Source organism: Mobula birostris, chromosome 2 (genome assembly GCF_030028105.1).
Source record: "Mobula birostris isolate sMobBir1 chromosome 2, sMobBir1.hap1, whole genome shotgun sequence".
Classification (NCBI taxonomy): Eukaryota; Metazoa; Chordata; class Chondrichthyes; order Myliobatiformes; family Myliobatidae; genus Mobula; species Mobula birostris.
The window spans coordinates 88,559,249-88,574,754 of NC_092371.1; the positions used below are offsets into that span (position 1 = coordinate 88,559,249).

At 42.9% G+C, this 15,506-nt stretch overlaps 1 protein-coding gene across 6 annotated transcripts in view; it reads left to right on the forward strand.

Moving 5' to 3' along the window:
- Positions 1-15,506, forward strand: part of cpne1 (copine I) — an 83,468-nt gene that overhangs the window by 48,870 nt on the left and 19,092 nt on the right. For all 6 annotated transcript variants that reach the window (XM_072244668.1, XM_072244658.1, XM_072244685.1 and 3 more), the window contains exons 2-6: positions 4,187-4,318; positions 8,233-8,412; positions 10,035-10,109; positions 12,950-13,021; positions 15,057-15,140. In XM_072244668.1, coding sequence (XP_072100769.1) covers positions 4,187-4,318; positions 8,233-8,412; positions 10,035-10,109; positions 12,950-13,021; positions 15,057-15,140 — 543 coding nt within the window. The remainder of the gene's footprint in view (positions 1-4,186; positions 4,319-8,232; positions 8,413-10,034; positions 10,110-12,949; positions 13,022-15,056; positions 15,141-15,506) is intronic.

Below are 15,506 nucleotides of genomic sequence, written 5' to 3' on the forward strand. Positions count from 1 at the left end.
CTTTGTAGATGTCACATCCAGGCATCGCAGCGGTGGCGAAGGCAGCAGCGCCAACTCGCACTATTCCATTCTGGAGCAAAATGATCAGTAGATATTTTTTCCCTTTGGCTTTGTCTAATATGTCAAAGACTTTGGAAAACAGATTTTTAGTGTGTTGCCGTTCCTTGGAGTCTGGGGGTATTGCCTTTTGCCGGCATTACTATCTTGAAAACGCATGGCGTTGTTATATAGATTTGAATATCTTTGTTGAAGTCCAAGGTGATTTGACTTGCTGACCTTCAGTAGAACCACATTTCCCTCTCTAACCCATCAGCCGGATTTGATCAGGGACCTCAAGGTAAAGGAGCCATTAGGAGGTAGTGACCATAATATGATAAGTTTTAATCTACAATTTGAAAGGGAGAAGGGAAACTTGGAAGTGTCAGTATTACAGTTGAACAAAGGGAACTATGATGCTATGAGGGAGGAGCTGGCCACAGTTCAATGGAACAATACCCTAGCAGGGATGACAGTGGAACAACAATGGCACGTATTTCTGGGAAAAATGTGGAAAGTGCAGGATCAGTTCGTTCCAAAGAGGAGGAAAGATCCTAAGGGGAGTAAGGGGAGGCGTGGCTGACAAGGGAAGTAATGGACAGTATAAAAATGAAAGAGAAGAAGTATAACACAGCAAAGACGAGTGGGAGGATTGGGAAACTTTTAAAGAGCAACAGAAGGTAACTAAAAAGGCAATACGTGGAGAAAAAATGAGGTACGAAGGTAAACTAGCCAAGAATATAAAGGGGGATAGTAAAAGCTGCTTTAGGTATGTGAAAAGGAAAAAAATAATTAAGACCAAAATTGGGCCTTTGAAGACAGAAGCGGGTGAATTTATAATGGGGAACAAGGAAATGGCAGACGAGTTGAACAGGTACTTTCACTAGGGAAGACACAAGCAATCTCCCAGATATAATAGTGGCCAAAAGACCTAGGGTAATGAATGAATTGAAGGAAATTTATATTAGGCAGGAAATGGTGTTGGATAGGCCGTTGGGTCTGAAGGCTGGTAAGTCCCCGGGACCTGATGGTCTGCATCCCAGGGTACTTAAGGAGGTGGCTTTAGAAATCGTGGACGCATTGGTAATCATTTTCCAATGTTCTGTAGATTCAGGATCTGTTCCTGTGGATTGGAGGGTAGCTAATGTTGTCCCTTTCTTCAAGAAGGGAGGAAGAGAGAAAACAGGGAATTATAGACCAGTTAGCCTGATGTCGGTGGTGGGAAAGATGCTGGAGTCAATTATAAAAGATGAAATTACGACACAGCTGGATAGCAGTAACAGGATTGGTCCGAGTCAGCGTGGATGTACGAAGGGGAAATCGTGTTTGACTAATCTTCTGGAATTTTTTGAGGATGTAACTATGAAAATGGACAAGGGGAGAGCCAGTGGATGCAGTGCACCTGGACTTTCAGAAAGCCTTTGATAAAGTCCCACATAGGAGATTAGTGAGCAAAATTAGGGTACATGTTATTGGGGGCAGAGTACTGACATGGATTGAAAATTGGCTGGCTGACAGAAAACAAAGAGTAGTGATTAACGGGTCCCTTTCAGAATGGCAGACGGTGACCAGTGGGGTACTGCAGGGTTCAGTGCTGGGACCGCAGCTGTTTACGATATATATTAATGATTTAGATGAGGGAATTAAAAGTAACATCAGCAAATTTGCCGATGACACAAAGCTGGGTGGCAGTGTGAAATATGAGGAGGATGTTATGAGAATGCAGGGTGACTTGGACAGGCTGGGTGAGTGGGCAGATGCATGGCAGATGCAGTTTAATGTGGATAAATGTGAGGTTATCCATTTTGGTGGTAAGAACAGGAAGGCAGATTATTATCTAAATGGAGTCAAGTTAGGAAAAGGGGAAGCACAACGAGATCTAGGTGTTCTTGTACCTCAGTCACTGAAAGCAAGCATGGGGAAGTACAGCAGGCAGTGAAGAAAGCTAATGGCATGCTGGTCTTCATAACAAGGAGAGTTGAGTATAGGAGCAGAGAGGTCCTTCTGCAGCTGTACAGGGCCCTGGTGAGACCACACCTGGAGTACTGTGTGCAGTTCTGGTCTCCAAATTTGAGGAAGGACATTCTTGCTGTTGAGGGAGTGCAGCGTAGGTTCACAAGGTTAATTCCTGGGATGGCGGGACTGTCATATGTTGAAAGATTGGAGCGAATGGGCTTGTATACTCTGGACTTTAGAAGGTGGAGAGGGGATCTTATTGAAACATATAAGATTATTAAGGGATTGGACACACTGGAGGCAGAAAACATGTTCCTGCTGATGGGTGAGTCCAAAACCAAAGGCCACAGTTTAAGAATAAGGGGTAGGCCATTTAGAATGGAGTTGAGGGAAAACTTTTCCACCCAGAAAGTGGTGGATATATGGAATGCTCTGCCCCAGAAGGCTGTGGAGGCCAAGTCTCTGGATGCTTTCAAGAAAGAGATGGATAGAGCTCTTAAAGATAGCAGAATCAGAGGTTATGGGGATAAGGCAGGAACTGGATACTGATAGTGAATGATCAGCCATGATCACAGTGAATGGCGGTGCTGGCTCAAAGGGCCAAATAGCCTACTCCTGCACCTATTATCTATTGTCTCTATTGCCTGTTGGTGTCTAAGTTGCCTGAAGGGTATATAATTAGCAAGTCTGCAGATACATGAAGATTGGATTTGTGGATGTGGAGAGATGCTGCAGTAGTGGGCAAGTTTGGGACAGAGGGCACAGCCTCAGAACAGAGGGATCTCCTTTTAGAACAGAGATGAGAAGGAAATTCTTTAGCCAGAGGGTGATGAATCTGTGGAATTCATGGTCAGAGATGGCTGTGGAGGCTAAATCATTGAGTATGTTTAAAGTGGAGGGTGGTAGGTTATTGAAGGAAGTTAAACAAGGAAAATAACAATTATACTGTCCAATCCAACACTGTATTGCAGGATTGGTTCCCTGAATTACTGCAGGCTCTTGAATTGTTTGAAGAAGGAAAACGAGGGCCATTCAGGCTCTTAAGCACTGCCTTTTTCATTTTACCTGCCCTTTAATCCCCTTACATAATAAAGCTTAGACTTGGGAGGTAATGTTCTCTAGCCTTTTAGGTGAGTGGTTGCAATATCTCCATGAGATTTTGTGAAGAAAATCACTTTCCGATCGAGTAAATTATTCAAGCTCTTATTGAGGAGAAAACATGGCAGGCATTATAGAAGGAGCACTTTGACAGTTGAACTGTAACACTGGGGAGCCAGTAGTGTGTTTTTGAAATGTTGGGTTCAATATGAACATGAGCTATAAGTGGCTGTGTGACAAGGCATACGATATACTACACCGGCAAGCTGAGATGCAAGGTTATTTGGATCTCACTAAAGAGAAATTTTAGCAACTGAATGTACTGTCTACATGAAGAGTTACATAATAGTTTAATTTTCCTTTGAGGCTTATAGAGTTATTCTGCATGTGTTGGTAGCTAGTCACTGTCACCTGGGGCGTTCTGATGATTCATCATGTTCTGGAGCTGAGTTAGGTGGATCTACTGTGGAATTGAACAAAGTTTTTGCTGTCTCTTGGAAGTAAGCATTAATGAGGAGCCGAGTTAGTATCACACATGAAGAGTCGCAGACCGAAATGCTGACTGTTTATTCCTCTCCATAGATGCTGTCTGACCTGCTGACTTTGTGTGTGTTGCTCTGGATTTCCAGCATCTGCAGAATCTTTGGCTTTTGTGTAATTCTGCTGCTCAAATGAAATTCCTTCCCTTAATTCTCTGAACAGAACTGATTTATTTGTCAGATTGCAAAATGATTGATGTGGCTACAGTTTAGGACTAAACAATATAAAGTGACAGGCTGGCATTTTCAGGCAATTGTTTTGTCAATTCTTTTCACTCATCTGCAGGAAACAATGCAAAGTACACCTCGTCCAATTCTTAATCTGACGATTCTCTGGGTTTTATATTTATTGTGTTTGTTTTTTTTAATGCTGCATTGAATCTTCAGTAAAAATCATTTTGTTCTCCTTTACACTTGTGTACTGAAGAATGACAATAAACAGATTTGAATCTTATCTGTGGGTGTGCATTGCCAACAGGGTGAATGGGAATTGGGCATGTGACTGTATGCCCCGTAAAGAAAATGCTTTAAGTACACGGAACTTCTATTTTTTCCAGATGGCGCAGTGTGTGATAAAAGTGCAGTTGACCATTTCCTGTGAGAATTTGATGGACAAAGATGTTGGTTCAAAGTCTGATCCACTGTGTGTCTTACTTCAAAACACTGAGACCAGTGACCACTGGATGGAGGTAATGTTGTTTGATGCAGCCTGTATAGATTTTATTCAGAATCAGCTTTATTATTTCTAGCTTGCATGATGTGGAATTTGTTGTTTTATTGCAGCAGAACAGTGTAAAGACGACATTGCTATAAATTAGAAAAATAAATAGTGCAAAAAATGGAATTAAGTGTTCATGGACCATTGGACTAGTCAGACGTCTAATGGCAAAAGGGAAGAAGCTGTTCCTGAATTGTTGGTGTTTTTTGTCTTCAGGCTCCTGTACCCCTGATGGTAGTAATGAGAAAAGGCTGAGTTCCGGGTGCTGAGGGTCCTTGAGGCACCACCTCTTGAAGATATCCTCGGGGAGATAGATGGTGGGGAGGGTTGTGCCTGTGATGGAACTGACTGAGTCTACAAACCTCTGCATTGGAGCCTCTGTACCAGGCTGTGATGCAACCAGTCCTTGTTCTCCACTGTACATCAGTAGGAATTTGTAAATGTCTGGTGACTTGTCACATCTCCTCAAGCTCCTAACAAAGAAGAGCCTCTGGCATGCCGCCTTCATAATGATATCACTGTATTGGGCCCAGGGCAGATCCTCGGAGGGGCTGATGCCCAGGACCTTGAAGCTGCTCACCCTTTCCACCACTAACTCCCTTGATGAGGACTGGTGTGTGTTTTCTCAACTTCCCCATCCTGCAGTCCACAAACAGTTCCTTTATCTTACTGATGTTGTGTGCAATCTTGTTATTGCAACACTACTCGACCAGCCAATCTGTTGGCATTCCTGTTCATCTCCTTTTCTCCATCTGAGATTTTGACCAACACTGTGTCATCTGCCAATTTATAAATGGAGAAACATTAACCTTAATGAAGTCTTATCAAAGCCTTGCATAGTAGACTGGATCGAAAAGTAAACCCATGGAATCAAAGTGGCAAGGTGGGTCCAGGATTAGACCAGGTATTGGAAGCAAAGAGTAGTAATTTACAGTAGAGTCCTGCTACCTGAGCCGAGGACCCTAGCACCTCTGACAGGTATCAATATGTTTGAATTAGCTGCTGTTGGGTTATGGCTTTACATTGTACCAATGCACCTTCCAAGTCAACAAGGGTTTCAGTGACAAGAGAACTATTTTCAGTAGTTCCACAGAGGTCAATGTTACATTTGTTGCTGTCCATCTTCCTATGGTTGGGGAGTCGAGCATCAGAGGGCACAACCTCCTTTAGAACTGAAATGAAGAGGAATTTCTATAGCCACAGGTGGTGAATCTATGGAATTCATTATAACAGGCAGCTGTGGAGACGGAGAGTCATTGGGTATATTTAAAGTGGACATTGATAGATTCTTGATTAGTAAGGGCATCAAAGGTTGCAGGGAAATGATAGGAGAATGGGGTTGAGAGGGATAATAAAATCAGTCATGATGGAATGGGAGAGCAGACTCAAAGGTGTTGAGTGTGGATGTCTTTGTAGAAACTCCAAATGAAAAGTTTGCCAATGAAACTGGCAGTGTATGAGGTGTGCTAAGGGGTGGTGGGCAAACTGGACTAGTTAATGATTGTACATCAAAACAGGCCAACTGACACAGTAATCTGCTTGCTATCATAATTTGTTGAATGACATTCTGCGTCAGTTTGTAAATTGACTAGAGTGCATTCTTAAACATCATAGTCATACTTTCCCAGGGGAAATTGGTTTTCATTACAGTTGCTCCATAAATAATAAATAGTAATAGAACCATAAATATGTAAATTATGCCAGTAAATTATGAAATAAGTCCAGGACCAGCCTATTGGCTCAGGGTGTCTGACCCTCCAAGGGAGGAGTTGTAAAGTTTGATGGCCACAGGCAGGAATGACTTCCTATGGTGCTCTGTGTTGCATCTCGGTGGAATGAGTCTCTGGCTGAATGTACTCCTGTGCCCACCCAGTACATTATGTAGTGGATGGGAGACATTGTCCAAGATGGCATGCAACTTGGACAGCATCCTCTTTTCAGACACCACCATGAGAGAGTCCAGTTCCATCCCCACAACATCACTGGCCTTACGAATGAGTTTGTTGATTCTGTTGGTGTCTGCTACCCTCAGCCTGCTGCCCCAGCACACAACAGCAAACATGATAGCACTGGCCACCACAGACTCGTAGAACATCCTCAGCATTGTCCGGCAGATGTTAAAGGACCTCAGTCTCCTCAGGAAATAGAGACGGCTCTGACCCTTCTTGTAGACAGCCTCAGTGTTCTTTGACCAGTCCAGTTTATTGTCAATTCTTATCCCCAGGTATCTGTAATCCTTCACCAACATCAATAACGACGGTAGTTTAAAAGCAATTCATTAAGTGTTAAAGAGTTTTTGAACACAGTTGTGATAAAGTATAAGTTATTCTGCAATTAGTCTACCTATGAGCATTGCTCTTTCACCTAGATATTCGGACTAGTGGGTGGAGGGGATGATGCCTATTCTAGAAATCGTTGCAAGTTTTATATGGACAAAAATGGGGACTGGAAATATAAGCTGAAATCTAATGGAAATTGGGAGGGTGAGTAGACTCTAGCAGTTAGTCTCAATCAAGAGTGACTGCTTTGGTGTTACAGGTTAGAGGATGTTGGCCTCTCCCTGCTATGTAAAAGAAGTGTGGACTACACTTTGGAAAGGGTTAATAAGATCTGTAAGAAGGTCAGTCTAGCACCAAAATGTATTTCAAAAGGAATAAAATTAAAAATTCTTATCCTTTTGGACCATATTGGGGTACTGCAGTTTGGTTATTCTGCTGTACTTTTACAGAGATTTGCAGGTATATGACAGAATTGAGAGTTCCTGACAAGACAAAAAAAATGACTTGATTGAATCCCTTTTAATGCAGAATAAATCTGCAAAGTGGCATCTTTATAACGAGGATATATTGGAAAACTTGTAGATATTGTTGAGGGTGGCACGATAGCAGTTAATCTAACGCTGTACAGCATCAGCATTTGGGGTTCATTCTCCGCCGCTGTCTGCATCCTCATCGTGACTGTGTGGGTTTCCTCCCACATTCGAAAGGTTAGAGTTAGTAACAGGTGGGCATGCTATGTTGGTACTGGAAGCGAGGGCTGCTCCCAGCACAGTCCTCAGATTTGGTAGTTGATGCAAACGACGCACTTCACTCTGTGTTGATATACATACTTTATACTTTATTGTTACCAAACAATTGATACTAGAACGTACAATCATCACAACGATATTTGATTCTGCGCTTTCTGCTCCCTGGATTACAAATATTAAATATTTAAAAAATATTAAAAAAAGTAAAAATTAGTAAATATTAAAAATTTAAATTATAAATCATGAATAGAAAATAGAAAAATGGAAAATAAGGTAGTGCAAAAAAACCGAGAGGCAGGTTTGGATATTTGGAGGGTTCGGCCCAGATCCGGGTCAGGATCCATACAGCAGTCTTATCACAGTTGGAAAGAAGCTGTTCCCAAATCTGGCCGTACGAGTCTTCAAGCTCCTGAGCCTTCTCCCGGAGGGAAGAGGGACAAAAAGTGTTTCGGCTGGGTGGGTGTCCTTGATTATCCTGGCAGCACTGCTCCGACAGCATGCGGTGTAAGGTGAGTCCAAGGATGGAAGATTGGTTTGTGTGATGTGCTGGGCTGTGTTCACGATCTTCTGCAGCTTCTTCCAGTCTTGGACAGGACAACTTCCATACCAGGTTGTGATGCACCCGAGAAGAATGCTTTCTACGGTGCAACTATAAAAAATTAGTGAGGGTTTTAGGGGACAGGCCAAATTTCTTTAGTTTTCTCAGGAAGTAAAGGCGCTGGTGGGCCTTCTTGGCAGTGAACTCTGCTTGGTTGGACCAAGTCAGATCATTTGTGATATTGACCCCAAGGAACTTAAATAAAGCTAATTGAATCTATTAAAGCTAATTTTTAATAACTTTTTTATCCTCCCAACAGCTAGACCGAACTGAAAGGGTGAAAAACTGCCAGAAGCCTGAATTTGCAAAGAAGCTGGAGGTGGATTATTTCTTTGAGCGTGTGCAGAAACTGAAATTCGGCATTTATGATATCGACAATAAATCCTCTGCCCTGAATGATGATGACTATCTGGGAGGTGTGGAATGTACCCTGGGACAGGTGACTTGCTCTGTGTATTGCACTGTTGCTCACCGGTGGTTAAGGCTACCTTGTCCTGCTCCCTGTGAGGAAGCTCTGGCTGGGATTGGCTGGGTGACCATCGCAGCCGGGTGCGGTGTCGGGCTTGGCACCTGGAATGTGCCGAGCTCCTGCTCTCAGTTCCCTATTTTTTGTATGGTTCCTCTGGGCCAAGGATGGAGAGTTAACATGCGGTAAATATTTGTTACTCCTCTACGATGAGGGGGCATAATATTAAGGAAAGTATAGTGGGGATGTTGTGAGAGTTGCTTTTTACACAGAATGGTGAGTACATGGAACTCACTGGCAGTGTGGTGGTAGACACAGATACAGAGGGACATTTTAAAATAAAACCTTAGATGGGCAGATGGATGATGGAAAAATAGAGACCTATGTGGAAGGGAAAGGTTAGATCAGTGGTTGCCAATCTTTCATGCTCGGAGCCTTACCAGTAACCGAGGGGTCTTTGGACCCCAGGTTGCAAATCCCTGGATTAGATTGATCTTAGAGTAGGTTAACAGCTTAGCGCAGCATTGTGTATACTGTGCTTTAGTGTTTTATGTTAACAGGTTGAAGCTGAGCGTTGGAGAACTCAACGTTCTGTCTCCAGTAGTCTAGTAAGAAGGATGGCTTTGCTAGGTAATGTTAAGATGGCAGATGAGATTTGAAGCACTATGTCTGCTCCCTTGGAAGCAGAGAAATCCAGAGGATGGTTTTTAAATGACAGAATATTTCCGTAGTGAATAGGGCATCATTTCTGGTGGGTGGGGGGAGCAGAGTAAGAAGCAAAGGACATCGATTATTGATTGATGGCTTGAAGGACAACAGAGAGTTTGGCACTGGAGTGACCACTCCAGGGCACAAGCCTAGGTGGAACGTAGGGAGATCCTGGGATGCCCATTTGTCAAGATCCCCCTCTCGGCCTCACCAGTGTAGTCCAAAGGAAAGCAAAGCAATACATTTGGCACCAGCTTGGGGCTGCACTGTGGATTTTCTGACTGGGTTTACTCCTGTAGCTGTCATCTCTCCCGAGGCTGCCAGCAAGGCAGTGGGACTATTTACCATAGCTGCGGATCTGGTTCAGGATCACCGGGGCAATTCCACACACCGGTGGGCCTATGTGCTACGTGTGTAGGGGCCAGACCTCCTCCCTGTCCTCTGTAGTCCAGCCTGAGTCCAAAAGGAGTTCAGTGTTTGTGTGTCGCCAGCAAGGAGAGGCCGTATACTGGCAAGGTGAGACTTGGGCATTCGGCTCTCCTTTTCGTGAAACTGCTAGCCAGCATTGAAAGCTGAGAGCGACAAGCACTACCCACGCTAGACGTATCACAACAGCTCTTTGACACACGATCAATTATAAATTGTAACTGATCAATGAAAATGATCCAGGAAAAAAGCAACAAAGTATATGAAAAGGGAAGAACATTGTTTCATTTAGCAGAAAAATCAAATGTTTGAAGGGCTACGTTAAGAGCTTGTGACAGTGAGATTGCTACAGGAGTGTTAAGGAGGCATGACTGTAGTGTTGTCCTGATGCAGAGCTCTGGGGACTGGGTTTAAGGTTGATAAGTTGGCCAGTCTATTAAACATCTTCCTCATTTTTACAGATTGTCTCAAGTAAAATGTTCACTCGACCCCTTGAGTTGAAGAAAGGAAAGTTGGCTGGTAAAGGGAGCATCACTGTAAGTAAAATTACACTGTTCTTGCAATCCCCACCACCAATTAAGCCATTCAGCCCATCAAGTCTTCTCAGCCATTCCATCATTCATTATCCCTCTCAACCTCCATTCTCCTGCCTTCTCCCTGTAACCTTTGATGTCTTGACTAATCAAGAACCTGCTGGAATCTGATGTTTTTGATCTATTCAAAAGCCAAGAATGAGACATAAAAACTATTGTAAAGTAACAAGTTTATTAAGCATTAAGGGAACAAAGGAGTTGGAAACAGTAGGATGAGCCTAGTAATGACTCTTATACCATAGAAAACATATTTCATTTTCAAATTTGTAGATAGAGTTAATCAATCAGATAGCCCCTATTCAAATAATGCAATGTCCAAGAAGTTTCCAGAATAATATGAAGAACTATAATCATTAGGGGACACACTAAGCAATTGCATTTTCATAGGTACTTGTGTAAAATACAGCCAGGCATGAGGAAGTTCAAACCACAAAGAAAGTAACCATTATACAATCTAATCAAGAACCTATCAATCTCCACTTTAAATATACCCAATGACTTGGCCTTCATAGCCATCAGTGGCGATGAATTCCAATTCAACTTGTTCACATTGACTCAAGTGGCTTTGTGTAGAAGTGTTGCTGTTGGCACAAAATGGAAATCAGATAATTCAGTAGGTGACCTAAAATCAATATGTTGACTATATAATCAGAGGTTGATATCTCCTATTGTGATTCAGGAGTGAATCCAGTTTCAATTACATTAATAAAGGGTAAAATCTAGTTAGCCAATCACACAAAATGAACTAGAAATCTAAGGCATGAGAAAAATCTTTCATCTGGGAGGTTTTGCTACAGCAGTTTTGGGACATTTGAGGGAGAGCTTTACTCTATACGCAACCCATACTGTTCCTCCCCTAGAAGGAGAATCACAAACTGCAGGAAATGCTGGAAACGCTAAAATTCAGACGGTGCCTGTGGAATATTGACCATGCCACAGTAACGTGGTAGTTAGCATGATCCTATTACAGTTCGGGGTGTTGGTCTTTGGAGTTCCATTGCAGTGTCCTCTATAAAGTTTGTGCATTCTTTTCAGGAACCCGTGGGTTTCCTCGTTTCCTTGCACACTCCGGTTTCCTCCCCCACTCCAAAGATGTACTGGTTCGTAGGTTAATTGATCATTGTAAATTGTCCTGTTATTAGGTTAGGGTTAAATAGGTGTGTTGCAGGGTGGCACTGGAAAGGCCTGTTCCACGCTGTATCTCTTAAATAAAAAATAATTGAATGTGAGGTATTAGCTGATCAACAGCTCCAGCCATTGATCCATTCCACTGTCCCTCGACACCACTACATACACATGAGCCGGTGTCAGTTTATGTACATAAAACCAGTCTGTATAGCAGTTACTTTTACATTGTCTTTTAGAGGATTGCTTTTACATTGGTATTAATTGTTTTATTATGCTCTTTTTGCTTATTGTGATTTTTTTTTTGCTGCATCAGATCCAGAGTAACAGTCATTTTGTTGTTTACACTTGTGCTGAGGAATGCCAATTAAAAATCTTGATTGCAGGAGGTGTGATCAGTAAATTTGTGGGCAATGGGACAGTTGGTGATGTGGATAGTGAAGATTGTGTCTGGGTATGGCAGGATATACATCAGACGATGGAAGTTGACCATAATAAGTGTGAGAAAATTAGAAAAATAGAGGGCTATGGGCAACCCTAAGTAATTTCTAAAGTAAGTACGTGTTCGGCACAGCATTGTGGGCCAAAGGACCTGTGTGGTGCTGTAGGTTTTCTAAGTTTCTATTTCTATGTAGATGTTGCATTTTAGAAAGCTGGGTGGAGTAGGATGTGTACAGTAAATGGGAGAACATTAACGGATGCTGAAGAACAGAAAGACAGCGGAGTTTAAGTCCATAGTTTGTTGAAAGTTACAGCACGAGCAGTAGGGTGGCGAAGGAGATTGCATTCATGGATCGGGGCATAGAGTGAGTGAGTGTGTGTGTGTATGTATGTAGGAAGTAATGATGCAACTTTCCAAATGACTGGTCAGGTTGCTCTGCTCACTGGGTGGATATGAAGGTACTGAAGAGGATGTTGTAGAGGTTGGAGATATTAGTTGTGAGGAGAGATTGGATAGGCTAGGTTTATTTTCCCTGGAGCAAAGGAGGCAGGAGGATGACTTGGCAGACATATGTAAAGTAAGAAGTATGGATAGAGCTTGCTTCCCATGGTACGAGTATCAAAACAACTGGGCACAGGTTTACGGTGAGAGGAAGGAGTCTTAGAGGGGGTCTGAGACAATTTTTTTTTAATGCAGAGGTTGCTATCTGGAGCATGCTGCCAGAGGAAGTGGTGGAATTGTATACATATACCAGTGATTACCAACCTTGGTTCAGAGACCCCTCAGTTAATGTTAGGAGTCCATGGCATAAAAAAGATTGGGAACCCCTGACATATGCAAGTTTTAAGAGGCATTTAGGCAGACACTGCAATAGGCAAGGCGTGCAAGGATAAGGACCTAATGCTGCTAGGTTGGATTAGTGTTGGCATGGACATGGTGGGTCAAAGTGCCTGTTTCTGTCCTGCAGGACTCTGTCTGTGAACGAGAAACAGACTCAATACTTCAGGTCCTTTGGAAAAGCTGTTCATGTTTCAGTTTGGAAGAAGCTTTACTCTGTATCTAATGTGTGTTGGCTGTGCATTGGAAATATTTGCTGCTGACCCTGCGTTTTCCAAGTAACTCCCTGAAGAAAACTGTTTTAGAGTATCCTGTGAAAATTTGATAAGAATTGTATTCTGATGTAAACTTTGTTTTTTTTTTTAACCCTTGTGTTCAGATTGTAGCCGAAGAGATGAATGATAAAAGATCAGCAGTTCTGCAGCTGGAGGCCAGGAACCTGGAAAATAAGGTGCTGACCAATGGGAGGGCATCTTTCAGTGTTTGCAACTACATGGGAGAAGGGTGAAACAGCGGCTCGGGTAATGAGGGTGTGGTTATTTGAAGTTGTGGTCAATGTTGTCCCAGGACCCTGGAACATGTACTGGATGTTGTTTGTGCATGTCTTCACACCTTGGACAACATCAGTGCTGTCCATAAAACCATAAGAAACAGGAACAGAATTAGGCCATTTGGCCCATCAAGTCTGCTCTGCCAGTCTGGTTTGTCCCTTTCAAACCTATTCATCTGTCTTCTCCCTCTAACCTTTGATGCCCTTACCAATCAAGAACTTATCAACCTCTGCATTAAATATACCCAGTGATTTGACCTCCACAGCTGTCTGTGGCAGTGAGTTCCACAGATTCACCATTCTCTAACTAAAGAAATTCCTCCTTATAGCTGTTCTAAAGGCAGTATTCTGAGGTAGTGCCTTCTGGTCCTAGACTCCCCAACCATAGGAAACATCCTCTCTACCTTCGCTCTATCTAGGCTTTTCAATATTCCATAGGTTTCAATAAGATCTCCCCTTCATTCTTCTAATCTCCAGCGGTACAGGCCCAAAACCTGTTGACGACTGATGTAAAATACTTATTGAGCTCATCCACCATTTCTTAGCCCCCTATTGTTACCTTTCCAGTGTCATTTTCCAGTGGTTTGATTTCCACTCTTGCTTCTGTTTTACTCTTTATATATCTGGAAAAAATACTTCTGGTATCCTCTTGGTATTATTGGTTACCTTACCTTCATATTTCATCTTTTCTCTCCATATTGCTTTTTTAGTTGGCTTCTGTTGGTTTGTAAAAGTTTCCAAGTTTCAGCAGAGGCATGGCCATTTGTAAATCTGGACAATTACAGTGTGAAGCAGAAAGTAAAGTCCAGCCTGGTTGTCCTCTCTGACTACCTCACTCTGCCCGGCAGTTGTGGTTGTAGTCTTCCAACAGCAATAGCTACAGAATCTCTGGGCATCAGAGCCTGGCAAGCTTGAGCCTCCCTTCAATTTGCAGTAATCAGCCCCTTTTTAGAAAATCAGAGAGCTTTACTTGAGATATTGGTAATGAAAACCTCCTCTTTACTGTTCATAATTATTTGTAAGTTCCCAATCCACTTCCTCCAGGTTATGGATTTGCTGTAGAGTAACTCTCTCCATTTCTGGGCATGCTTGGAGACGTAGCTTGTAGCTGGTGTGCAAAATTAAAGCTGGGGAGAGTGGGGAGAGCATAATGCTTACAGTGTCCAGTGTTTCATCCCTGACTTGCCTCAATGTGACTGAATGCCTGAATGAAAAAGCTTCTTCCTCTGCTGTCATGAACCAAGGTAAACCTAAACCATTAAAAATGGAATTGATGAGAAAAATCTGATAAAATCAAACCATATTCCCAACCATTTTTTTAAATACCGTGGGCCAATACCATTAGGCAAGGAGTCCATGGGCCCCAGGTTGGGAACTCTGCTGTAGAGACACAGGATGACAGATGCTTGAAAGTCTGGACAGACATAAAATGTGCTGGATGAACTCTGGTCAGTTAGCATCTACAGAGGGAAAAGGACACGGTGTTTCAGGCTGAGACCCTTCATTCTTCCATATGCCAGCTGCCCTTTTTCTTCCACAGATGCTGACTGACCTGCTGTGTTCCTCCAGTGTTTTTCATACATCACTTTAAAAGTTGACTCTCTCCACACTATTTATGCCACCTCGTCAAGACTTTTGCAATGGCATATTGCAAGCTTGCCAGCTGGAAAGGCAAGGATGGGAGTTGTGTGGAACTCTCAACATGCCCATGTTTCCTCCCCAAATCACCCACTACCCTGTCTTACAGACATTGCACTAAATTGAAACTGTGGAACTCTTTCCCCAAAAGCACTGTGGGAGCACCTTCACCAGAAGGATCACAATGCTTCAAGAAGGCAGCTCAAACCCACCTTAAGAGCAATTCATGGAGCATAAAGTTTTCAGTTTTATATGTGCTTAAGCTTAGTTAACAAGACTTTTTCCTTTTGTTCCGAAGGATTTTATGGGGAAATCTGATCCATTTATGGAGCTCTACCGACAAGGAGATGGTGACAAATGGCAGCTAGCCTACCGTTCAGAGGTAGAGTCACTCAGGAATCCGGAGGGGTGGAGGCTGGGGAGATGTGGGGGAGCATGAGCATTGGTGATGTCTAAAGAGAGCATGCCTCCCTTAAGTGGACTGCAACAACAAATGTATTCTGTGTATTTTCTGTTTGTGGACTTCAGAGCAGATGCCATTGTTATTTTTCCCATGTGAAGTGGTTGATTTTCTGTGACAGCCTCCGTTTAACATAGAATGTTGATTACAGAGAGGCCACTCAGCCCATCATACAGCAGAATAGCCAGAATGTTCCGTTGCTTAAAACAGTGGTCCCCAACCACCGGGCCGCAAAACATGTGCTACCGGGCCGTGAGGAAACGATTTGAGTCAGCTGCACCTTTCCTC